We start from the raw sequence: 26,527 nt of genomic DNA on the forward strand, positions 1-26,527 counted from the left end.
TATAGTGTAGTGTGCAGCATCCTCATGGTCATCCAATTTTATATGATCTGTGAACTTCTTAAGTATGACCTATATCTAAATCATTAATGTACATCCTATTTAGCAGAATGCCTGGTATTGATCCCTGTGGAACGCCACTGGAGACAGTTTTCCAGTCAAAAACCCACACATCAACACTAACCCTTTGCTTCCTGAAACTGAGTCTGTCTTGGATCCCACTTTGCACACTATCAGGCTGACCTTCTTGCTAGTTTATATATCATTCTTAAAGACAAATCCTCTAATAACTTCTATCCAAGGCAGTACTGTGAATTATAAATGCTACATATAATCTTTTCCCCAGATTTGTACTCCAATTGTAATGCTTTGATCATTGCATGTCCAACACAAAAAAAGGATGAAAGCGTTTTGTGGTAAGATAAATCCTCACCACTGCTCATAGTGTTGCGTGAGCTATCTGGGTGATTTGCTCCCAACATCCTGTTTTATTTTCTCAAAGTGACCTACAGGCCTTGCTTGGTCTAGTATGGTAGAAGGAAACCACTCAGTGGTCTAACAAAAAGGGATCTGGTCTTCATCAAAATATAGTTTATTTCATGATAACAACTCGCACTGGTAGCTTGTCCATGGGCTTCCCACTAGCCTTCCAGGGCCACGACCCTGTCTGCTGTCCTTACCAGCATGGCCAGCATGCTCTCTAGTCATTAATTGGCCATGCTCTTCACAATGGAATGACATGCTGATGGAAACATTGTGTGGACTCAAGGCTCAGAATCAATTCTGATGCTGGGCTCCCAAAATGAAACTTCAGCTCTTTCTTTCTGTGGAAAGTTGCCATGGGAATATCAGACAGCTTATTTCTTAAAAATAAAATGATGCTGGAAATACTTTGAGGAAATCGAATGTAATGAGGAGATTTCAATCCGATTTCTATCATCTAAACTTGTCTTTATAATCCAGACCTACATCAACCCAAGGTAACCAAATCTCTTTATGTCGCAGGTGACACCGGAAGACTCTTAGTCACCCAAATGACACAACTCAATCAACTGCTTGCAGAAATGAAACAGCTTCTCAGGCAGCAGGTAATACAAAATCCATACTCCGAAAGCTGAATTAAGAGATGTCATTCAATATTGTGGGTCTAAAGATCTGTAGAGGAGCACTTGCCAATGTAAGTGCTGGGCTGTGCTCATTGGTGATCTTCACCCCTCATCTTAGCAGACTTAACAGCATTAGTCAGTGTGGAGAACAACATCTGTACCTGGGTGTCCTTGGAAAGGGACACATGGGTGTTGACTGGTACTCTTGAAGCTTTTTTGGCATAGGTGGGCATTATTTCCCCTTCCCAAGACATCATGATTTAGTTCCCCAAGATTTTCCCTTGTTATTTGATTGTTGTTGCCGTGCTCCTGGTGGACAGATATTGTTTTGTGGAGAGAGACAGTAGGAACTGCCGATGCTAGAGAATCTGAGATGACAAGGTGTAGAGCTGGATGAACACAGCAGGCCAAGCAGCATCAGAGGAGCAGGAAAGCTGACGTTTCGGGTCGGGACCCTTCTTCAGAAAATATTGTTTTGTGTTTTGTTTTTAAATATTAAAATTAGAATGGCATGCTTGCCTATGAGATACGGTTTGCAAATCTATACTCCACAGATGGTTCCTGCAACATGACCCATTAGTTGTAGCCCGCCCACCGGTCAGCTCTTTCACTTACTGTGTTTGTGCAGCCATGCAAACAGAATTTGAGGGGGCTGTGCACTTAAACAAATCGCCCACACTGTCCAAAAAAATGTTAGAGAGTACATAAATTGCTCAATGGACCCAGCTATAGTTACAGGAGGAGCAAGCAGTAGATCTGTGGAAAACTCCAAACAAATATCTGGTTAGGTTACTGATTCGAATGTTCATTGATTTATCTAACTCTAATTCACACACAAAGCCTTTATCACATGTGAAATTGTACAAAAATTGCAAGACATAAAATTCAAATAATGAGACGTAATTTCCCCATTTCAGAAGTTAGACACAGTGATTGGTGCAGGTAATCTTAATATAACCCCTCCTGATGGAGAGGGGTGGGAGGGGTGATTTTAGATACATTTTTAAAAATTACTCAATATGTCCCCAAAGTCCAGGTGAGGGCCTGTCACCATACTTACCCAGCTGCATTGCCCTTTGTGTTTGTCCATAAGACCAAAAGTTATAGGAGCAGATGTAGGCCATTCAGCCCATCGATTCAGTGAGATCACGGCTGATCCTGTAACCTTCTAATCTGCTTTCCCGTCTTTTCCTCGTAACTCTTGATTCCCTCACAGATTAGAGATCTGTCCTGCCCTGGAGAGGTGAGGTACTTTGTTGTAATTTTTAAATCAGGTGTACACACTGTGTTGGGAGTGTGGCCTAAATTCACACCTGCTGGCTGGATTTTCCCAGAATTTCTTCCCTGTGATCTCCCCCGATTTCCCTCCATCAGGGCAAAAGCAGCCACTTGCAGCTGCTACCCTTGAAGGTTGGACAACCTAATGATGTAATTGGCTGTGGTAAAGAACATTAGTGAGATTCTGCCGTCAATGGCCACCAAACAAACAATCACCCCCACTCCACCGCCCCCTCCCCCAACCTCTCTGGAGGCATGCTCCGCCACTTCCTCTTCCTCTTCCTCTTCGTAAATATCTGTGCAATGATTGCCAAGCCCAGGAGGTACCAGAAGATACCACAGCTGCTGACTTTTCTGTCCCAGGTGTACACGTTCAGCTCGCCCAAAACTACAGCCTTCTCGGCCCTTAATTGCCGCATTGCTCATTACATCGTTGCATTAAACAAAACTTACAAACAACAATCTCACAGAGTAAAATAATGGGCCTACAATGACCTTCTATCAAATTAAAGGAATGCTGTTCTCCTATCTCTTCCTGCATTCCTTTGACAGATGTGGCCTTGCAGATTTGTTTTTAACTTACAGTTCTTTCATTGTGCTGTCTTCTCACAATAAGATGTTGTGCTTTGGAAAATTAATTTAAGCTGTAAAAATGTATAACCTAATAGGTGATCTATACAGTTTGCTAATTGATTAGGCAATAAGGTAATGTTTGTATATATCCACAAACATTACTTCACATGTAGAGGATGTCAACTTGTTGCATCACTTGACTTGTGCTGGCACCTCATTTTGTGACGTTGTCGCACATCTCCTCCACCCCCTCGAAACCTGCCAGGATAAATAGGGATGGCAAGTGGCTTTGCAGTCTAGTTCACACTCCTTAAAGAAAGAAACCAAAGAACTGCAGATGCTAGAAATCGGGAAAAAAAAACATGGAAATTGCTGGAAAAACTCAGCAGGTCAGGCAGCATCTGTGGAGAGAAAGCAGAGTTAATGTTTTGGGTCCAGGAACCCTTCTTCAGAATGGATAGTAGTGAGGAAAAGGTGGAGAAGGGGAGGGGCAAAGAGTAAACAAGAGGTGAAGACAGTCCAGCAGTTAGGCAGACAAAGGAATGGGTAAATCATAGATCATAGAATCCCTACAGTGTAGAAACAGGCCCTTTGGCCCAACAAGTCTACACTGAACCTCAGAGCATCCCACCCAGACCCATCCCCCTATAACCCACACCTCCCTGAACACCATGGACAATTTAGCATGGCCAGTCCACCTAACCTGCACATCTTTGGACTGTGGGAGGAAACCAGAGCACCCAGAGGAAACATACACAGACACAGGGAGAATGTGCAAACTCCACACAGACAGTCACCCAAGGGTGGAATTGAACCTGGGTCCCTGGCACTGTGAGGCAGCAGTGCTAACCACTGAGCCACTGTGCTACCCAAAGGTTGACCTGAATGAATCAATAGCTGCTGATGGGGACCATTAGTAGCTGACAATGGGTTGTTAGTGATGGCTGCCCATGTGATAACAAGGGTTGGGGTAAGGAGATGGGAGAAGATGCGCAGGTCCTAAAATTATTCTTGAAGCTTTTTGGGATAGGTGGGCATTATTTCCCTTTCCCAAGATGTCTTGATTTAGCTCCCCTACATTTTCCCTTGTTACTTGATTGCAGGGTTCCCAAGTGAAAATGAGGGAAATTATACGTAGAGCCACAGGAAGTGGGGGAGATCCTGAATGAGTACTTTGTATCAGTTTTCGCCAAGGAGAAGGGCATGACTAACGTTCAGGTCAGGAATGAGTGTCGGAATACTCTAGAGAATGTCAACATATTGAGAGAGGAAGTTTTGGGAATCCTAAATTGCATTAAGATAGACAAGTCCCCAGGACCAGGTGGGATTAACCCCAGGTTATTCAGAGAGGCAAGGAAGGAAATAGTTGGGGCATTAGCAGATATCTTCATATCCTCATTGACCACAGGTGAAGTTCCAGGGGACTGGAGATTAACAAATGTTGTTCCCTTGTTTAAGAAAGGATGCAGGGATAATCAAGGAAACTATAGGCCAGTGAGCTTGACATCTGTGGTGGGGAAGCTCTTGGAGAAGATACTGAGGGACAAGATACATACACGTTTGGAGGAAAATGGACTAGTTAGTGACAGGCAGCATTGTTTTGTCTGGGGAAGGTCATGTCTCACCAAACAGATTGAATTTTTTGAAGATGTAATGAGGATAATTGATGAGGGAAGGGCTGTGGATGTAGTTTATATGGACTTCAGTGAGGCATTTGATAAAGTCCCACATGGCAGGTTGGTACAAAAACTAAAATCACAAGTGATTCGGGGTGGCCTGGCTAGATGGATAGAAAATTGGCTTGGTCATAGAAGACAGAGGGTAGTGGTGGAAGGATATTTTTCAGAATGGAGAACGGTAACTAGAGGTGTTCCACAGGGGTCAGTCTTATGTCCTTTGTTGCCTGTAGTATGTATAAATAATCTGGAGGAAAATGTGGGTGATCTGATAAGCAAGTTTGCTGATGACATGAAGATTGTTGGAATAGCTGATGGTGCCAACGATTGTGAAAGTATACAACAGGATATAGAGAGATTGGCGACTTGGGCACAGAAATGGCAGATGGAGTTTAATCCAGACAAATGTGAGATGATGCATTTTGGAGGATCAAATTTAGGTGTGAATTATATTGTAAATAGCAGAACCCTTAGGAACACTAACATTCAGACTGATCTGGACGTGCAGGTCCACAGTTCCCTGAAAGTGGCAACACAGGGGGCTAAAGTGACTAAGAAGGCATATGGCATGCTTGCCTTCATCAACCAAAGCATGGAGTATAAGAGTTGGCAAAACATGTTGCAGCTCTATAAAACCCTTGTTAGGCCGCATTTGGAGTATTATGTGCAGTTTTGGTCACCACACTACCAGAATGATGTGGAGAGAGTACAGAGAAAGTACACCAGGATGTGGCCCGGTCTCCAGGGCATTGACAATGAAGAAAGGTTAAAAAGACTAGGATTGTTTTCACTGGAAAGACAGCAGCTGAGAGGAGACCTGATAGAGGTCTACAAAATTATAAGAGGTATAGATAGGATGGATAGTCAGAGGCTTTTCCCCAGGATTGAAGTTTCAATTACAAGGGGGCACAGGTTCAACGTCAGAGGGGAAAAGTTGAAGGGAGATGTGCGAGGGAAGTTTTTCACGCAGAGAGTGGTAGCAGCCTGGAATGCACTACCAGAAGAGGTGGTGGAAGCGGGCACATTGAAAACATTTAAGAGGCAGCTAGATGGGTACATGAATAGGGAGGGAATAGAGAGATATGGATCAAAAAATGGCAGGTTTGTTTTTAGATTAGTTAGGGCATGATGGCCGGCACAGGCCTGGAGGGCCGAAGGGCCTGTTCCTGTGCTGCACTTTTTCATTTGTTCATTTGTTCAAAACTCACCAGACCTCATGGAGAGATAGCCTTCATGATAAACAAATGAAAATGAGCCTGAGCTGATTTCCGATAAATTTCAGGCCCATGTGACAGTACTTGAAGAAAAGCAGGAGTTCTCCCAAGAACCTAGCCAATATTTATCCCTAAACCAGTATCACAAAGATGATTCTATGATACAATGTGCTTCTATGGTGAATATGCAAGTTCATTTAATAATACAGAAGAAAAACAGCATGAAGAATGATAAGAACATAAGAACTAGGAGCAGAAGTAGGCAATTCAGCCCTTTGAGCCTGCTCCGACATTTGATATGATCATGGCTGATCTCATCCTGGCCTCAGCTCCAATTTCCTACATACTCCCTATTATCCTTTACCCCATTACTAATTAAAAATTTGACTCTTTCCTCCTTAAATTTACTCAAGTCCCAGTATCCACCATGCTCTGGCATAGTGAATTCCACAGATTCACAACCCTTTGAGAGAAGTCATTTCTCCTCATCTCTATTTTAAATCTGCTAAGATTATAGTCTGATCCTAAAACTATGACCTCTAATTCTAGATTGCCCCACAATAGGAAACATCCTTTCTACGTCTACTTTGTCAATCCCCTTTAGAATCTTATTTATCTTAATTAGATCACTTCCCATCCTTCTAAATTCTAACGAGTATAGGTCTAAACTAGTCACTCTGTCTTCATTAGATTAGCCTTTCATCTCTGGAATTAATCTAATGAATTCATAACATCCCAATGATGAAATAATAAGACAATGTTTTCAATGTGACTTATTCAATATGTTGTAAACACTGTAAATAATTTATAAAACTTCTTGTTGTGATGGCAGTTCCTCAGAACTACACTAGGAGTTGAGGGAAGAATTCACAGTGAAACTTGGTTTGTGATAATAACAACGACATATTTACGTGAAATTCCTTTGTTATTTATTGTAGTTGCTAGTCTAATTATTTTTCAACTCACATTGTTAAAGCAACAATGAAAAAATTCACAAAAACATGATGCTTCTTACTAATTTCTCCCAGGACTACTTCATCCCATAGGTTAATAACAGAAAACAGTTAAAACAATGGGGTATATTGTCCAGAAAAATCAGCTAATGTATGAGAAATGACAGGCACAAGCTTTCGGTAAATACTTCAGCATGTCATATTTAATGTACTGAGTTTGAGTTTGGTTTATTGTTGTCAATTGCACCTAGGAACAGTGAAAAGTGTTGTTTTACTTGCTATACATACAGATCCTACCATACAAAGCACATTAGGATAGCAGAACAGAGTGCAGATTACAATGTTACAGGTGCAGATAAGATGCATAGAGAGACATCTAAATTAACATTTGCTATGTTCATTCAAAAGTCTGATAACAGCAGGGAAGAAGCTGTTCTTGAATCAGTTCATAAATGTATTCAAACTTTTGTATGTTTTGCAGATGGAAGAGGATGAAATAGAGTACAGCCAGAGTAGGAGGGGTCTTTGATTGCTTACCCAAGGCAGTGGGAAGGAGAGATGGAGTCAAAAGACTGGACTGTGTTCACAGCTCCTGTAATTTCTTGCAGGTCTCAAAGTTTGGAGATGAGTTTGTTTGAAATCATGGTGTTGAAGGTGGAGCTGTAGTCAATAAGTAGGTATCCTTGTTATCCAGATGTTTCAGGAATGAGTGTTGGGAGAGGGAGCTGGCATCTGCCATGGGCCTGTTGCGCCAGTAGGTGAATTGCAAAGGATTAAGACAATTTGGTAGGCACCGGTTGAAGTGTTGTGAACTGTAAGATTAACGTAGAATTTCAAAAAGAAGTAGACAAAATGGCAGGATGGGTGAACAAGTGCTAAATTAAACTTAAGTTAGAGGAGTGTGAAAGTAATTCAGTTTGGTAGGAAGAATGCAGAGAGGTGATACAAAATAACAGGTCCAGTTCTAAAAGCGGTAAAGGAGAAAAAGGACCTGGGTGTATATGTGCACAAGTCCTTAAAGGTGGCAATACAGATTAAGATGCTACTAGTATGGTATTAATGACATCTTTCTGTCTTGGCTCTGTGCCAGTGGTGTATGCCACTTCTGGATTGGGCATCATCTGCTGTAGCTGTAGTTGTTAATTCATGAGTGTTATTTCCTTCATTAGCTGGCACTGAAGAACAGTGTTGAACTGAGGCTGACTGATACCTTTTCCTTTCAGCAGGCTCTCTTCTTCACTATCTGGTCAGTTCTTTCATCCTCTGCTGTTTTTCACACTCTTCACTTACCACCCTACCAACCTCCGCAACTAAAATCTCCATTTCCTTCACCTCCAGTGGGATGCCATGACCAGAGATATATTTCCCTCCCCTTTCTTATCAGATTTCCACAGGGACTGTTCCCTCTGCTATACTTAGGTACACTCCTCCTGCATTCCCAACATCTCCTCATAGCCCATGGCACATTCCCATGCAATCACAGAAAGTGTAATGCCTGCCGATTTACCTCCTCCTTACCAAGGCCCCAGACACACCTCCCAGGTGAAGCAGTGATTTACCCGCACTTCACTCAATCTAGTTTACTGTATTCACTGCTCACAATGTGGTCTCCTCTACACTGTGGAGACAAAATACAGACTCAGTGACCACTTTGCAGAGCACCTACATTATTTTTGTAAAAAAGACCCTGAGCTTCCAGTTGCCTGCCACATCAACACACCATCATGTTTCCTGACCAACATCTCTGTCTCAGGCCTGCTGCAATGTTCCATTGAGCCTCAGTGCAATCTCAAAGAACAACACCTCATATTCCACTTGGGAACCCTGCAGCTTCTAGGACTCAACATCAAGTATAATAAGTTTAGAGCCTGACTCCATCCTTCCATGTTTTTTTACCCACCCCTGCTCCTGGTCCTATGATGACATGGATTACTTTCAGCACAGCTTGCCCTTTCTCTCCTACTCTCAGCTCTGGGTATCACTTATTCAGCTACCCTTCTATCCACACTTACTATCAATAAGCCACTTGTCCTCTGTCTCTCTCTCTGTCTCTCTCCACAAATGAAGGAAATAAGACAACAAAATGAAATCTTTGTCACCCTCATCAATGGATTCCCAGTCATAGTTGAAAGAAATCAGAACAACAAAATTTCAAACAACCTGAAAAGTAAGAACATTGAAAGTCTGTGGGAAAGTGTGCACGGAAAGAGGATGGGCTGATGGAATTTGTTGTCTTTTTGCAGGAGCCTGGTACGTGAATTCTGTGTTAAAGCAGAAAAGTGCTGAGATAAGGAAGTAGAAGTCAGAAGTTATGGAAATACAGTCAAAAAAAGCAGGGCTAAATCAGAAACTTGTTACCCTAGAGGCTGTCGGTCAGGAACAGACAGTTTTCCAGTCATAAAACACTGAGTTAAAGAGAAAGGTTAAATCTCCAGAAATTGCCAGTCAGGAAAAGGTCATTTACCTCTCAAGTTATTAAAGCCAATTTGGGACAGTGAACAGAAATGCCAAGAAGGCACAGGGAGAATTTTGAGAGTCAGAAATTAAGATTCAGGATCTGGAAAATAAATGTAAAGACCTGCAGGCAGCACTTAATATTCTGCGTCGAGCACAGCTTGAGCATCAAGTGCAGAATGCTGACTATTCTAAGTGACAAGAAGAAATTGATGGCTTAAAGTCACAGCTTTCCAGCCAGAGGGTTTCTCTGTGCTTTGGGACCCAGACAGAGATTATGGGATGAAAGGTGTAATCCTGATTGGGGACCATTGAGGGTGAAGCCATATACTATTCAGATCAGGGCAGGGAATAGGATTATAATCCTGAGCCCGATACCCCCTCTGCCATACTTGGATAAATGTTCCCTGTATCCACCTACACCAGACTGGTACAAGCCCAAAGTAAAGATAAAGATTTAATAAAAATCCAACAACATAAATGAGGATACAGGCAGTCAACCAGTAATTGGCCTATAAACCAGGTGGTTTGAAATGTGAGGCAAACAAATGGCAGAATTTGAAGCTATCTTAGTTAAGGGTGTGGGTGAACTCTCGAGTCAGCCAGAAAAGGGCTAAAACCCATCTCCTGGTGTGTCAGAGAAGTCTGACGTGCTTTTCTGATACACCTTAGAGGGACTGGAACAGGAATTTACTGAAATCCAGACCCCAGCCCGAAACAATTTCAACATCCTTATGACAAGCCCTAGATAGAGGGACTAAAAAGAAATAAAGCTAAGTTTGAACTGCAGTCCTTTGTTTGTCTGATAAAGTAAGAGCATCTTGGTAAATGTAGTTTTGGAGTAATAAATTGGTTGAAGTATCTGAGTAGAATATTTCACAGGCAACAATCCTGATGAGTAAAAACTTTGGAAGAGCAAAATTCAAATTAAAGATCTGTGTAAGTCGATAAACTGTAAATAAAAGCAGGAACTATCTTGATCTTTTGATTTTGAGCTTTAGACAAACTATGAAGCTGATTTTGGGAATTGTATTGTTGGCTTGACTTTGACAAGGGAAGTATGAATCAGCAGTTGGGGTCAATTTGTGCTGAAGATATGCATAGAAGTTCAAATCACACTCGCACCTACACCAGAAGTGACTGAACTTTCCATAGTGTGTCCTGTAAGAAAAGGAGAACCCAGAGGAGAGATAATTACGTGAAAAATGGGTAAAGTGTTGTATGGAAATATCCATCATGAATTGGTACCGGTTATTCTGAATCTCTCAGATATTCGCTTCGCATCATGGTCTCTAAAACCTCTACTTACCATTTATAATGAATTGGTCAAGAGGTTGTCTAAGCAACAGGGTTACACAATTGAAGGAAAAACAGGAAACACAGTAGTTTTTTAGGAGATGCTGCAGGCCTGTCTGCAGTTAATGGTCCAGACATCAGTGTTATAAGTGAACAATTAATCAATTAACTTCTCAAGTCAAAGGTATACTGCGTGAGATAAATGATAACACTAAACTTAGGCAGGGGACATCACAAACAGCACTGCATTTCATATTGTTGACATCTTAGAATCACATGCTGATGCAATTAACAATAAAGGAAGCCAGAAAGAGCATCCACCATCAAATAAATGTAACTTTGTGTAGTATATGCAGCAATTGGATGTTGGATCAGTAACATAGAAAATGTAGATCAGATTAAAAAGAGATAATTTCCCACCTGGGTTAATGTTAATTAAGGAAATTAGCTGATGGGACAGGAACTTTAAGCAAAATCTCTATCTGTGAGTTTAAGGAGATTAACAAAAGTATGGAAGGGAATGGAAAAGGTCTTGTGTTAGGAATATCTGCCACATCTAAAGATGACAAACCATTAAATGTTACAACAGTACAAAATATTGGAGTAATCCAAAACACCATTTGGATGAGAATTGAGGAGGTTCTACCTTATGTGGTAGAAAAGTGGGGGGGAGGTGGGTGCGGACTATGAGGGGGAGGATTTGTAGGGATAGCACTTAAAGAATGCCACTGGACTGATAAAACTATTGTTTATCCCTATCCCAATTTACACAAGTGGACAAGCCACATGTGGCTCTAACTCCAGCGGTAATGAAACAGTTAATCCTACTCCCGAAATTTCAAGTACCATTTGAGACAACATAGAATTGGATATGGAGGTGAAGGAGAATACTGTTTCACAATATCTTTAAAAGAATATCATTATTATGACCTGGAGGAACACAGCGGTCCAGGCAGCATCAGAGGAACAGGAAAGTTGAAGTTTGGGGTCGGGATCCTTCTTCAGAAATGGAGAGGGGGAAGGGAGCTCCCAAATAAATAGAGAGAGGAGAGGTGGGGTGGGGGAAGGTAGGTGGGATGGTGATAGGTGAGTGCAGGTAGGGAGTGGTGGGGTTTGGTCAGTGGGAAGGCTGGGGCGGATAGGTGGTAGAGAAGATGGACAGGTTGTGACAGGTCAAGGAGGCGGGGATGAGAGGGAGGATTGGACATGGAATGAGGCCGAGCGTGGAGAGATTTTAAAGCTGGTGAATTCCATGTATAGGCCATCGGGCTGTAGGGCTCCCGAGGCGAAATATGAGGTGCTGCTCCTCCAGTTTGCGGGTGGTGTCATTGTGACACTGGAGGATGCCCAGGATGGACATGTCCAAGGGAATGAGAGGGGGAGTTAAAATGGTTGGCAACCTGAAGGTGTTGTTGTTTGTTGTGTACAGAGTGCAGATGCTCTACAAAACGGTGTCCGAGTCTATGCTTGGTCTCACCGATGTAGAGGAGGCCACATCAGGAGCAGCAGATGCAGTAGACCAAGTTGACAGATGTGCAGGTGAACCCCTGTCTGATATGGAAAGTTTGTTTGGTGCGTTTGAATGGAGGTGAGGGGGGAGGGGGTAGGGCAGGAATAGCACTTCCTGTGTTTGCAGGGAAAGGTGCCGGGGGTGGTGGGGCTAATGGGGAATGTGGAGCAAACAAGGGAATCACAAAGAGAGCGTTCCCTACAAAAGGCAGATAGGGGTGGGGAGGGAAATATCTCTTTGGTTGCGGTGTCTGATTGTCGGTGGCAGAAGCGGCAGAGAATGATACATTGGATGCGGAGGTTGGTGGAGTGAGATGTGAGGAACAAAGGGATTCTGTCTTTATTTTTGTTGGAGGGAGGGGGTGTGAGGGCAGAAGTGTGGGAAACACACGAGATGCAGTTGAGGGCATTTTCGATCACCGGAGGGGGCAAGTTACGGTTGTTGAAATAGGAGGATATTTGGGATAAAAACCAAAAGAACTGCGGATGCTGTAAATCAGGAACAAAAACAAAGTTACTGGAAAAGCTCAGCGGGTCTGGCAGCATCTGTGAAGGAGAAAACAGAGTTAATGTTTCCGGTACGAGGAAGGATCACCGGACCCAAAATGTTAACTCTGTTTTCTCCTTCACAGATGCTGCCAGACCTGCTGAGGATATCTGGGATGTTTGAGAGTGGAACATCCCATCTTGGGAGCAGATGTGGCGGAGGCAGAGGAATTGGGAGTAGGGATCGCATTCTTTCAGGAAAGTGGATGAGAGTAGGTGTAGTCCAGGTTACTGTGGGAGTCGGTGGGCTTGAAATAGATATCAGTTTCGAGGTGGTCACCAGAGATGGAGACAGAGGGGTCCAGGAAGAAGAGGGAGCTATCAGAGATGGTCCAGGTGAATTTGAAGTTGGGGTGAAAGGTGTTAGTAAAGTTGATGACCTGTTCAAGCTCCTTGTGGGAGCACGAGGCGGTGCTGATACAGTCATCAATGTAGCAGAGGAGGAAGTGAGGGATAGTGCCAGTGTAACAGCAGAAGAGGGACTGTTCCACGTATCCTACAAAGAGACGGGCATAGCTTGGGCCCATGTAGGTTCCCATGGCCACCCCCTTAGTCTGTAGGAAGTAGGAGGAGTTAAAGGAGAAATTGTTGAAGGTAAGCATGAGCTCAGTTAAGCAGATGAGGGTATTGGTGGAGGGGGACAGGTTGGGCCTGCGGGAGAGGAAGAAGCGGAGGGTTTTTAGGCCATCCGCATGGGGAATGCAAGTATACAGGGATTGGATGTCCGTAGTGAAGATGAGGTGTTGGGGGCTAGGGAATTGGAAATCTTGGAGGAGATCTTATCTCCGCTTACCTTGACTCTGTTTTCTCCCCCCGGTCCAGGAACTCCCCACCTACGTCCAGGATACCACCCATGCCCGCCACCTCCTCCAAGCCATGGGCCCCTGCATGGGCCCAAGCTATGCTAGCCCCACCACCCCCGGCACCTTTCCCTGCAACTGCAGGAAGTGCTACACCTGCCCCTACACCTCCCCCCTCACCCCCATTCAAGGCACAAAACAAACCTTCCGTATCAGACAGGGGTTCACCTGCACATCCGTCAACTTGGTTTATTGCATCCGCTGCACCGATGTGGCCTTCTCTACATCAGTGAGACCAAGCATAGACTCAGAGACAGTTTCATAGAGCATCTGCATTCTGTACGCGACAAACAACACCTTCCAGTCGCGAACCATTTCAACCCCCCCCTCCCACTCCCTGGGTGACATGTCCATCCTGGGCCTTCTCCAGTGTCACAATGACGCCACCCACAAACTGGAGGAGCAGCACCTCATATTCCACCTTGGGAGCCTACAGCCCAGTGGTCTAAACATGGAATACACCCTGTTTTAAAATTTCCCCACCGCCGGCCTCATCCCATGTCCAATCCTCCCTCTCATTCCCGCCTCCTTGACCTGACACAACCTGTCTATCTTCTCTCCCACCTATCTGCCCCTCCCACCTCATTGACCAATCCCCATCACTCCATACCTACACTCACCTATCACCATCCCACCTACCTTCCCCAGCCTCACCCCTTCTCTCTTTATTTATTTCCAAGCTCCCTTCCCCCTCCCCATTTCTGAAGAAGGGTCCCATCCCAAAACGTCAGCTTTCCGGCTTCTCTGATGCTGCCTGGCCTGCTGTGTTCCTCCAGCTCCACACTGTGTTATCACTGAACTCCAGCATCGGCAGTTCTTACTATCTCTGATTATTATAACCTATCTTGTCCCATCCCTGATTAACATTTTGCATTCACCTTAAAATGTCATGTGCATAGGAACAATGGAATTGGTTAACATCAGGAGGAGAAAATCTGTGAATTTTGACGTGACTGCTTCAGCTGGAGAAATGGTTATGAGTATTGGCAAAAATATGAGGTCCATATTGCCCTGCAAAGAGAACATTTGGAAGAACTAAAAGGGATTTTGAGAAAGGCACACAGGTTACATATTAAGGTTTATCTAGAGAATCTAGACAGATATTAAAAACGTTAAGGCGCATTCTGGTTTTAGAGTAGATCTGTAGCTCGGCTTGTGGGTGTTGTGGTTGGTTGACTCACCGAGCTGGTTCGTTGTTCTGCAGACATTTCATTAACCCTGCTGGGTAACATCATCAGTGGTGCGATGACATCTGTAATTAGGGAAGTAATGTACACATGGCTGCATGGATTCATATTATTTCACATCTTGTTGTCATTATTATTGTGTGTGCTTGGATTTAGCTTGTTTTTATTCAATCATGTTTCGCTTTTGGTGTCAGCAACAAATACAGCAGCTGAAAAGGAAATTAGTTCTGTTAAGAAATGATACTCTTAAAGCTGCAATGGTTGAAGCATAATGTGTGTTGTTTACTATATATTATTTTGTGCATGTTTATTATTTATGATTCATTTACTGATCATTATTCTGTACTTCATTTATTGATTATTGGTTTGCATATATCTGAGCATATATGGTGCATTTTAAATTGGGCATGGTGTAATGACTCGACTTGATTATGAACCGAAGTTGTGGGAAATGGCCAGTTACTAGTGTTTGTTCATCACATTGAAAATAATGAACAAAGAGGAGGGACTATGACATTATAGACATCAGAAGTTTACTAGCTGTTCATGGACTGAATGAATCAACAAAAGATAAATAATTACACACAGCAATCACTCTGTCTGGTATAAACTGTTAAGGAACAAAGACAAGCTGTTACACAGAGACTCCACAATTAGCCATGTCTTGGCGAGATTACATAAACAAAACTGCTTTAACACCTGCTTGATAAACCGGATGCTTTATGGCCACAAAGGACAAGGATTGCCCTGCAGGGGAATTAAAGGAGTTAATCACAGGAAAGCTGTGTCTTTAAGCAGTCAGTCAATGCCAAATGTAACAAGAAACAAAGCAATTACTTTCGATATGAAGGCCAGCTGCAGACTTGCAGTAACTCAGATGAAAGACTCTAAAGAAATCACCAATGTATCACCTCATAGACCAAAGGATAAAAATCTGTATCAAGATTATCTCCAGAACTCCCCTTTAGCAGAACTCTGGACAACAAGTTTGCATAAGTATCCAAAACTGGACACTTCCAGATCACCGTTGGTTAAAATCCTGTCCAGATTCCACCTTTAATTGGGTCATAACTAAGTTGGGTTGTGAGGCTTAACTTGCTGAAGAGTCTTATTTTAGTTCTTACATGCAATAAAGTTTAAATCATTGTTTCAGTTGATTGTCTGTGAGATTTCTTATTAAGCAGCCAAATTAAAGGTAACTTGCGGTGATTTACCGACAACAAGATAATTCCCTTCCCTAAAGAGCATTAGTGAACCTGAGTTTGTTCACCCGATAATTTCAGCAGGACGTTAGCCTGGTGCAGTGGATTACTAGTCCAGTGACATTATCACTGTGCTGCCACCTCCTCCTATGATGCCCTATGATAGCTTTTGCCTTTAATTTTCTTCATCCTGTAACACATGACACAGTGAAGAACAAAAACAAAGTTGCTGGAAAAGCTCAGCAGGTCTGGCAGCATCTGTGAAGGAAAGAACAGAGTTAACATTTCAGGTCAGGTGACATTAGCTCTGTTTTTTCCTTCACAGATGCTGCCAGACCTGCTGAGCTTTTCCAGCAACTTTGTTCTTGTTCCTGATTTACAGCATCCACAGTTCTTTCTGTTTTTATTAGCACAGTGAAGCCTTGTTTCCTGCCCTCGGTTAACCTTCTCTAAAATGCTGTCCACTGTACAACCTCTTTTGTTACTTGATCTTTAAAGGTTATGTAAACTCTATTTTGTTTCGACAGGTCACAGAAACCACACTTTTGCGTCACACCATTGCAGAATGTCAGGCATGCGGTGAGCATTTTAATGTTATTGCATTTTTAACTGTATCTTTGAAGTGTAATGATAATATTTGATATGAAGGATAAGATCTTGTACTCTCACAAGTGTGTTTTTATTTCGAATAGTTTCTCTTCTACCTTCTCTGTCAAACACATTTGACATACACTCCACCTTCATATACCTGGGGCTCCGAGTTGGAAAATGCACAAAGTGAATAATGTCATGTCTGATTACAAATCCCCAGTATCATAAAAATGTTCCACTTAGTCTCCCATCCAAGAACTGATGGAACTTGGTGAACACCATCCAGCCTAGTGACTCTTGTAGAAGTGGAGAGACAGGGATATTCACTGAGGCAATACCGGAAAGTTGGACCCAGTTCAACGAAGGTTTCACCATAAGGCTTTCAAAGTTAATATTTGGAAAAACCATGGGTTTGATTTGATGCTGCCCTCCAATGGGTTTGAAAAGGTACATTAAGTCTGGTAGGCACCATGGCCTATCCAGATATTTCTGTCCCCACCACAATTTTACCCTAACAGCCTGGGCATTGGGCTGCCAGCCTCTATTGAGGCCTCCTGGTGGCCAATTAACAACCATTAAGGATTTAATTCTGCCTCCACAAGGACTTAACTAGTGGCAAGACCAATCCAGCCTCTCAGCTTTCCCTACATGTGGTGGTAGCTGACAGGGGTAAATGTTTTTCCCTCCCCCCACCCCCAGGAGGCACATCTAAGGGCTCCCCCAAGGTGTAACACTCCCTTATTACCCTCCCCCTAATATCTTTATCCCAGACCCTATTTGTGCCCACTGTCAGGCCTTACTGGGGTCTGCCAGCTGAGATCTTACACATACATTAAATCCTCAATCATGTATTGGTCGCTCCTCTCAACCCTAAGCAAGTGACCAATGCTGTACACAATACTCCCGATGAGGTCACACCAGTGAAAGCACAACGTCCCTACTTTTTAATCTCCCTCCAGTAAGTGATAACATTTTATTAACATTCCTAGTGGCTTACTGTTTCTAATTCTGCCTTTTTGGGATTCCTGCACTAGGACACCCAGATCCATCTGCATCTCATTACTCTGCAATCTCTCACTGTTTAGATACTATACTTATTTTTGTTCTTTCTGCCAAAATGGATAATGACACATTATGCCAATTCACTGCCAAGTGTGTGCTATGGTATTTTGGTATCAGGGCACAGAATAAGAAGCTGTGTTCACTAAAATAACACATTTAAAAGGCATTTGGATGGGCCTATGAATAGGAAGGGTTTACAGGGATATGGGCCAAATGCTGGCAAATGGGACTAAGTCAGTTTTGGATATCTGGTCGGCACAGAAAAGTTGGACTGAAGGGTGTGTTTCTGTGCTGTATAACTGTGCTGTATTCTATAACTCTGTGACATTAGTGCAAATCGTAAGACACTATATTCAGATCAAGACAAAATGCCTGGCTATTGTTTTTGCTTATGAACATTTCATCAGTACCTAACTGAAGAAGCAAAATGACAACCGAAAGAACTGTGGATGCTGTAAATCAGGTACAAAAACAGAAGTTGCTGGAAAAGCTCAGCAGGTCTGGCAGCACCTGTGAAGAAAAAAATCAGAGTTAACGTTTCGGGTCCAGTAACCCTTCCTCAGAACAAAATGACAGTCTTGTCTGCACACAAACCAGGAGATGCTTGAAGGTACCAAGATTCCTGATAGTTCAGAGCCAAGAGCTGGAGTATGCCTAGCTGCTGCAAGCAATACTGTTCCTGAGGAGGAGGTTATCTGCAGCTCAAATTCCAAGTGTTTCCTCGCACATTCCTAGGTGTCTGTATGCAAGGCCCTATGGGTAAATATTCCCTTCACCTTCTCCTTGTACACCCTCCAAATAAGGGAGGATTCTTTATTGGGCTAGTCCCATATTTAGACAAGTTGCCTTGGTAAATTCTGTAACTAAAATATTTGAGATAGCAACACCTAAAAGTGGAGAGCTGCCCAATGAAAACCAGCAGGGGTGTTGTTGGTTTGAAACGTTCTCTACCCCCTACCCCGCAACCCATCACTGCCACCTCCAGCTACTCCCTGTGTGTCACTGTAACTGCAAACTAGTGACTGTCAGAGCCTACACCCTCCCACCCCCCGGAAATGGTGTAGGGGACAATGATCAGGTGTTATACCATTTGCCAAAGTAATCCACCTCATGGTGATGACTGTGAAAACATCTTTCCAATTACATGGCCAAAATCCATTTTCATGCAAACTACAGACTATCCCTCCCTAGTGCTGACTTTATTTTGCCATGCAGAACCTACGATCCCAAATTTGAACTCAGTGTGTGGGAAATGTGAGCAATACTTGAGAATTTGATGTTCGTCTTCTCAGCTCACTGCATACTTGTCCAGATTGGTTTCCATAACGGTATTGAATTCATTCATCCCATGTTCCGACAACACTATTTTTAAAATTATGGATCTGGTTAATAATATTGGCACTGACATAGTTGGCAAGTAATCTTGTTGCTCTGTGTGACGTTGATTGAGCTGGGACACTCGCTCTTATTCCAAGTAGTGACATAGAATTTTTCACATCCACCTGAATGAGTAGATGCACTTTAGTTCAACATCTCACCTTAAAGTTGGCATCTCCTGCAGTGCAATGGTTCCTTAGCACTGCCAGCTTTGATTTTCATATACCCGACCCTGGAGTAGGACTTGAACTCAAGACGATGAAAAACAGTACAACTAAATCAGGATAGTTTGTAACGCAGAAAGCAATTTGGAGATATTCCCAATGACATCTCAGATTTTGTCCTTCTCAGTAGGGAATCTTGTGGGGCTTGTAGGCAATAGGAACAATAATGTTGACAGTGCAATCCCAAAAAGAGCATTCTTGAAATGCACTGGACAGCAGATTTAACATAGTAGAAATTCAATTTAAAGTATGACATTGGTTAGTTAACTGGAAGACCAGTTTGCAAGACAGGGCGCTGCCAATAGCATGGGTTCAATTCCCACATGGGCTGAGGTTACCAGGAAGTACTCTCTTTTACAACCTTTTCGTTCACCTGATGCATGGTAACCCTCAGGTTAAACCACCACCAGTCATCTCTTTAATGAGAGAGCAGCCTGATGATCTCACTATGGTGACTCTACCTATTTATTCACAGTTCAAATATATTAGACTAATATTCGTTTTTAGCAATATAATCTTCCACAATTAACAGCAAGTGTTCAGGATAGTTGTCCATGCATGGTACATATTACTTAGGTACAATATTTGTGTTTGAAATCTTTTTCCAGCACTTCAAGTAATTTTCTGGTAAACTGGCAAATAACAACATTGAAATGTAGCCAACATAGTCAGTGGGCATTAACAATAGTCAGCACTCCTTAAAAAGTAACTGATTGCATGAAGCACTTTGAGATGTTTCAACATGTGGGGTGTAATGTAAATACAAGTATTATAACTCAGCATTGCTCTGTGACACTTAAACCTTGATAAAGATGAGAGCAAGCCTCAGTCAATTTCTGAAAATCTGCTTTGCAGTACCAGTATAAATCTAATATTCAGGCAAATGCATAACTGATAATTTTTTGAAGAAGGGTCCAGGCCCGAAACGTCAGCTTTCCTGCTCTTCTGATGCTGCCTGGCCTGCTGTGTTCATCCACCTCTACACCTTGTTATCTCAGACTCCAGCATCGGCAGTTCCTACTATCTCCATATATTAATTACTGTTTTTCTAAATTTTCTACTTTAGGTGTAGGATTGATTGACTTGGAAGAAGAAATAGAACCCCCAGTGGTCCCCACTGTTGCTAAACCCAGATGTACTACTCAATCTTGTTTCCGAGGTGTACAATGTACTGAGACTCAGGAGGGAGTCCAGTGTGGCCCCTGCCCCACAGGGTATATCGGTGATGGAATTCACTGTACCGATGTAGATGAGGTAGGTAAACCTGCGATAATATCTATTCATTATAGTTTATAATCATTCCACTTTTCATTACAATTAAACAAAATGAGTTTGTTTCTCAATAGGTTTCTCTTTCTTTGTAAGTATTTATCTGAATAATGGTCAGTCTAGATTTGTATGTTTTGATGCTAATCAGTAATTTTTCGATGTAGTGTCAAGTGAATCCATGCTCTTCCGGAGTTCGCTGCGTGAATACCTTCCCTGGCTTCAGGTGTGAGGATTGTCCAGCAGGTTATACAGGACAGAGAGTCCATGGGGTGGGATTGGAATTTGCAACACTAAATAAACAGGTAAGGCATGGGCACAGCATGAAGGCCTGCATGGAAGCACAATTACATGGATATCGCAAATCAAGAGAGTAAAGGGATTGGGGGTAAGCAGGAAATAGGAGTGAGATCAAAGAGGTTGGAAACAGAAATCAGGCGAAAGTAGAACAAAAGTTAGAATTAGTTGGAATGGGAGTCAAGAGCATGGGGAACTGAAAATTTAGGTAGCATGGGAATGCAAGGCAGAAAGAGATGGAACTTAGAAAAGGATACAGAATGAGATCCAAGGGAAGGTAAACCTCTAGATCAAATGAAGTGGTAATGAGACTGGAAAGGGGAATAACTCAGGGGAAAGAATGGGAATGGAGAACAGAGAGTGAGTTAGGAAACAAATCAGAGTCAAATTAAGTGAAGAATGTTGTTCTGATGCCATTCACAAACTCCTGACTGAGAGACAAAGAGCCATTTCGGTAGGAAGCCATTGCATAAGCTCAAACTCAATGATGACAGGTACTTGCAGCAGTGATGGCCAAAATACAGCCGATGGGGAGATGCGGGATATCAGAACACATCCTAAGGGAACAACTTACTATTGGGTCGCAAGGGAACTCTATTCCAGCTGCCCTCAAGAAGTGGTGTAAAAGCACATCTCATGAATTTCAGGCCTTCTCACCTCCTTTAAGTTGCTGAGCTTTGTGAGACATGAGAAATGCAGCCACCTGTAGTTAAAAAGACACCCAGATTAATATGAAAACATATCGTCTCTTCAGAATATTTAAAAGATCAACCTACTTCCCACAAGTGAATGCCTTGCCCGCCCTTTGTTCCATCTTCATGCAAGTGGATGAGTTCAGTTCCAGTTGTAGGATTTTTTTTGCATTGTAACTTTTGATGGGACCCTAATCCAATCATTTTTGAGCCTTAGTTTCATCAATTGATGCAGGACTGAAATCACATGTATGTGAAATTGTGTGAGGGTCGACATCAGCTTCCCCAAGGATAATACTGATCTAATTGAACCTTTGCAAAAATCCAGCAAATTTTCAGTGTCTTTTTTTCACCTGTTTCTAGCCACAACCTATTCAGAATTGGACGCATTGGAACTGACAGGTGCCTACTTTAAAATTTTGAGATAAATGTAAAAGATTTCTTTCTTCCCCTCGTTCATTCCTTATGTTTGCAATTACACATGAGTGCAGTTTACAATGGCAGAAAATCTCAGAGTAACAGCGCAAACACCTACAAAATTCGTTATTGGTTTCTAACAGTCTTCAACTGTTTACTTGCATCTACTTGGAGGAAATGGCTGATGCCTTTTTGTTTACAGAATCATAGAATGGTTACAATGCAGAAGAAGGCTATTCGGCCCATCATGCCCGTCATGTTCTTCAAATAAGCATCATGACTTAGTGCCATCCTCATAGAATCCCTACAGTGTTGAAACAGGCCCTTTGGCCCAGCAAGTCCACACCGACTCTCAGAGCATCCCACCCAGACCCATCCCCTATAACACACCTAATCTACACATCCCTGAACACTATGGGTAATTTAGCATGGCCAATCCACCAGCCTACACATCTTTGGACTGTGAGAGAAAACCAGAGCTCCCAGAGGAAACCTACACAGACACAGGGAGAATGTGCAAACTCCACACAGACAGTCACCCAAGGGTGAAATCAAACCCTGGGTCCCTGGTGCTGTGAGGCTGCAGTGTTAACCACTGAGCCACTGTGCCGCCCGATCCTCTCACCCTTTCCTCATAAACCTGCACCTTACTTCTATTTGAGTAATCATCCAGCACACTATTGAATGCCTTGACTGAATTTGCCTCCACCGCACTTTCTGAAAGTTTCTTTCCAGTCCCTAACTACTCCCTGCATGAAAAAGTTTCTTCTCAAGTCACATTTACTTCTGTTGCAAATCATTTTAAATCTATGCCCTCTCATTCTTGATTCATTTATGAGCAATAAGTTTCCTCACATTTATTCTGTCTGGAACACTCATGGTTTTGAAAACTTCAATCAGATCTTTCCTTATCCTACTCCTGTCAATGGAAAACAGTCTCAACCTCTCCAATCTACAAATTTTTATTTTCAGTCCAATAGTGAAGTTATTTTAAATAGATTATCAGGTCAAAATAGCATGGAATGAAATTTTATAGGTCTGCTTTATCCTGAGATGAAAAAAATCAAGTGCTATGAGGAAAAGGCAGGAGAGGCAGTCAAAGGTTATCAGCTCAGCTGTGATCTCACTGAATAGCAGAGTAGTCTCGAGGGGCTGAATGGCCACTTCTGCTCCTATATCTTATGATCTGATTGCACTAAATGTTGCGCTGAGTGCAAATCAAATCACAAAATTGTGAATAAAACATCTAGAAGTGTGAATTTGTAGAATTGTTGTGACCAAGAACTCAGTCCAAATAGCTGAAGATTTACTGACTACATTCAAGCAAGTCAGAAAGGCTAGGAAATAATGTTCATGGGGAACTGTAATGCATTATTAACCATGAATTGTATCTACAACAGGTCTGCATTGATATAGATGAATGTAGTGACGGAACGAATGGAGGCTGTGCTAAAAATTCCCAGTGCATTAACTCTATGGTAAGGATCCTGATTAAGTCCACTACCTCCTAAATGCATTTCATTCAAAAACCTGAAAACTGCTTGTTATGGAGAGTAACATTTTTCTGTTAAACTGTGAGAAAAATGTTCGACAAAGTACTGCAAAAAAATGGCTGGTTAATGAAATTGAGACTCATGAAGGTCTGCATCAGCTAGGATAAAAACACTGACTTAATACCAGAAAATAATGATTTATAGTGAATATTCACTTTATAAATTGAAGGATCGTAGACAGCAATATTCCTTAAAATGTGACAAATAGAGATGAATGAATGATTGATTTGATTGATTGTTGTCACATGTTTTGAGATACAGTGAAAAGTGTTGCTTTGCATGCTATACAGGCAGATCGTACCATACAAAGTAGCAGAACAGAGTGCAGAATACAGTGTTACAGCCACATAGAAAGTGCAGAGAGAGAGAGATCAGAATTAACATTTGACAGGTCTGTTTCAAAGTCTGATAACAGTGGGGAAGAAGCTGTTCTTGAATCTATTTGTACACGTATTCAAACTTTTATATCTTCTGCCTGACGGAAGAGGGTGGAATAGAGTACAACTGGGATGGGAGGGGCCTTTGCTTATGTTGGTCACTTTCCCAAGGCAGTGGGAAGTATAGGTAGAGTCAATGGATGGAAGGCTGGTTTACATAATGGACTGAACTGTGTTCACAACTCTCTAGTTTCTTATGGTTGAAGAGCAGTTGCCATACCACGCTGTGATGCATCCAGATAGGATGCTTTCTGTGGTGCCACCAGAGGCCTAAACATCCTTGACCATTGCTATCGTACCTTCAAAGACGCCTACCGCTTCATTGCCCATCTGCATTTTGAAAATCAAATCACAACGCTGTGCTTGTCCTCCTGGCCTACAAGCAGAAACTGAAGCACGACGACCCAATACAGAAAGTAGTGCAGTGTTGGTCTGAGGCAACAGAAGGACTTCTACAGGACTGTTTAGAGTCAGTGGACTGGGCCATATTCAAGAACTCAGCAGCCAAAATAAACAAGTATGCCGCTACTGTCACTCACTTCATTAGTAAGTGTGTAGAGGACTGCATGCAAGTGTTCCCCAATTGGAAGCTATGTAAGAACTGGGAGATCCACTCACTAGGAAAGGTTAAAGAAGTCTGCAAATGCCTCTGACAGAGTGCATGGCCAGGGACTCCATCTGGGCCAGTTGTTTTCTGTGGGTTTACGCCCATGAAGACTGATCTAACGTCTGAGGTGCTGACTATGGATATAGGTACAACTGAGGCTGTTGGGATAGGTGACATCATTTCACTGACCTTTTGTTCAAAGCGAGCATAGAATACAGTGAGCTTGTTGGGCAGAGATGTATTGTTGCCTGTGATTCTGTTCGACTTCACTTTGTAGCCCGTTATGTCATTTGTGGCAAGGCTTACAAGACATGATTGGTCTGGGTCTCCAGCTTAGTTTGGTATTGCCTCTTGCCATCTTTGTTGGCCTGACAAAGGTCATACCTGGATTTCCTGATAGGTCAGTACTCTGCAGCAGGATATAAATACGCTGGCAGTCAATTCCCAGATGGAATTTAGTACTCAGGAGTGTAAGCTGATACATTCAGGAAAAAGGATAGGGGGAAACAATATGTATTTAATGGTGCAGCTCCAAAGAGTGTGCACAAAGACCTGATAAGGTAGGCACATTGATTTTTGAATGCAGTGGGCCACAATAGCATTATCAGCATAGCATTTAGGATTTTGGGTTTCGTGAATACAAAATCAAGGAGATTATGCTGAGCTTTTATAATGTTCTGCTTAGACCACAACAAGAGTATTGTGCCCAATTTAGGAAGGATGTGAGGGTCCTTGACGAGTTCAGAGGAGCATTACCCAAGTGTGATGAGGGATGTTAGCTACGAGGTTATCTTGGAATTATCCTTGAAGTGAAGGAGATTCAGGGAGATTTAATAGTGGTGTACAACATTATGACAGGCTTAGGTAAAGTAGACAAAGAAAAGCTGTTCCCATTAGCTGACCGTACAAGGACAAGGGGACACAAATTCAAGGTTTTGAATAAAAGCTATGGTGGGGGGGGGTCAGGGTTTGTGAGGCAAAGCCTTTTAAACAACAAGTAGTAATGATCTGGCATTCACTGCTTATGAGATGATGGGTGCAAAGGTGATCAATGAATTTAAAAGGAAATTGAATGGGCACTTGTTTTAAATACACTTACAGAGAATGAAACTGATTGGATTGTTTTACGGAAAGGTACCATAGACTTGATGGGACAAATGGCCTCTTCCCATGACATCATGACATTGTCATCTTTACTAATGGAGACAAATGTTTTTATCATCAAGATTTGAACAATATGGTCCTAATAATAACTCAGATGCTGAGCAAAATAAGGGGAAGTGATCAAGATTTAGGGGGGTTGGATTATAAAGTTTAAGCTTTTCAGAATAGGATGTTCAAAGTGAGAGATTGGGGTGAGATTGTCATTTTTGATGGGATTTGAGCCAGCGATAGATTAGGATTCTCGTGATCCGAGTTAAGAGCCATTGGGATTTCAACTGGGAATATATCAGGGTCCTCAGGCTTGGATCAGGGAGAGATCAAGATCTTCAGCGTTTGGGTTATAAATAAAAACAGAATCTTTTGAGATTGCATTGGAGGGATTTTGGTCCTTGAGATTTTGGAGTTGGGAAATATTGGAACCTTTGAGATCTGGTTCAGGAGGTGATACTAGGCAACGTGGACTCTGTTAAAATATCTCTCCTACGTATGTGTGGAATTTCCTACTGTGTTGTATCTCTGCCTCCCTCCTGTAATATGTTGTGCCATCTCTCCCCTAAATTTAGTCAGTCTCTCTTACGCCTGCATTTGCTGTCTCTATTCATAGTTCTCTATTGATAGTTCTCTCACATGCTTTACCCTGCATTTCACATCTCCCTCACTCTGTAAGTTTCTTCTGTGCTGTACTGCCCTCACACCCATACACTTTCTCTTCTGGAATGGCGTCTCTCTTTATATTGTATTTATTTTAATCAACCTGTTTGGACATGTAATGACACACCCTGGGAGCATGTGGGACTTGAACCTGGACCTTCTGGCTCAGAGTTAGGGACATTGCCACTGCACGACATAATTCTATCACTGGACTGTGTTGCTTTTAATCTGCTTTGCACATTGTATTTATCTCACACTCTGTCCTGTTTGCTATCTTTCACTGTCTCCAATACTGTGTGCCTCAAGCTGCTTCTCTTGTACTGTAACTTTCACTTTTT

General features: G+C 42.4%; 1 protein-coding gene across 1 annotated transcript in view; it reads left to right on the forward strand.

Moving 5' to 3' along the window:
- thbs4a (thrombospondin 4a) overlaps positions 1-26,527 on the forward strand; it is a 100,384-nt gene that overhangs the window by 30,885 nt on the left and 42,972 nt on the right. The window contains exons 5-9 of the mRNA XM_020527102.2: positions 1,003-1,085; positions 16,379-16,430; positions 20,172-20,359; positions 20,539-20,676; positions 23,178-23,255. Coding sequence (XP_020382691.2) covers positions 1,003-1,085; positions 16,379-16,430; positions 20,172-20,359; positions 20,539-20,676; positions 23,178-23,255 — 539 coding nt within the window. The remainder of the gene's footprint in view (positions 1-1,002; positions 1,086-16,378; positions 16,431-20,171; positions 20,360-20,538; positions 20,677-23,177; positions 23,256-26,527) is intronic.

This window comes from Rhincodon typus, chromosome 3, assembly GCF_021869965.1.
Source record: "Rhincodon typus isolate 14 chromosome 3, sRhiTyp1.1, whole genome shotgun sequence".
NCBI classification, from domain to species: domain Eukaryota; kingdom Metazoa; phylum Chordata; class Chondrichthyes; order Orectolobiformes; family Rhincodontidae; genus Rhincodon; species Rhincodon typus.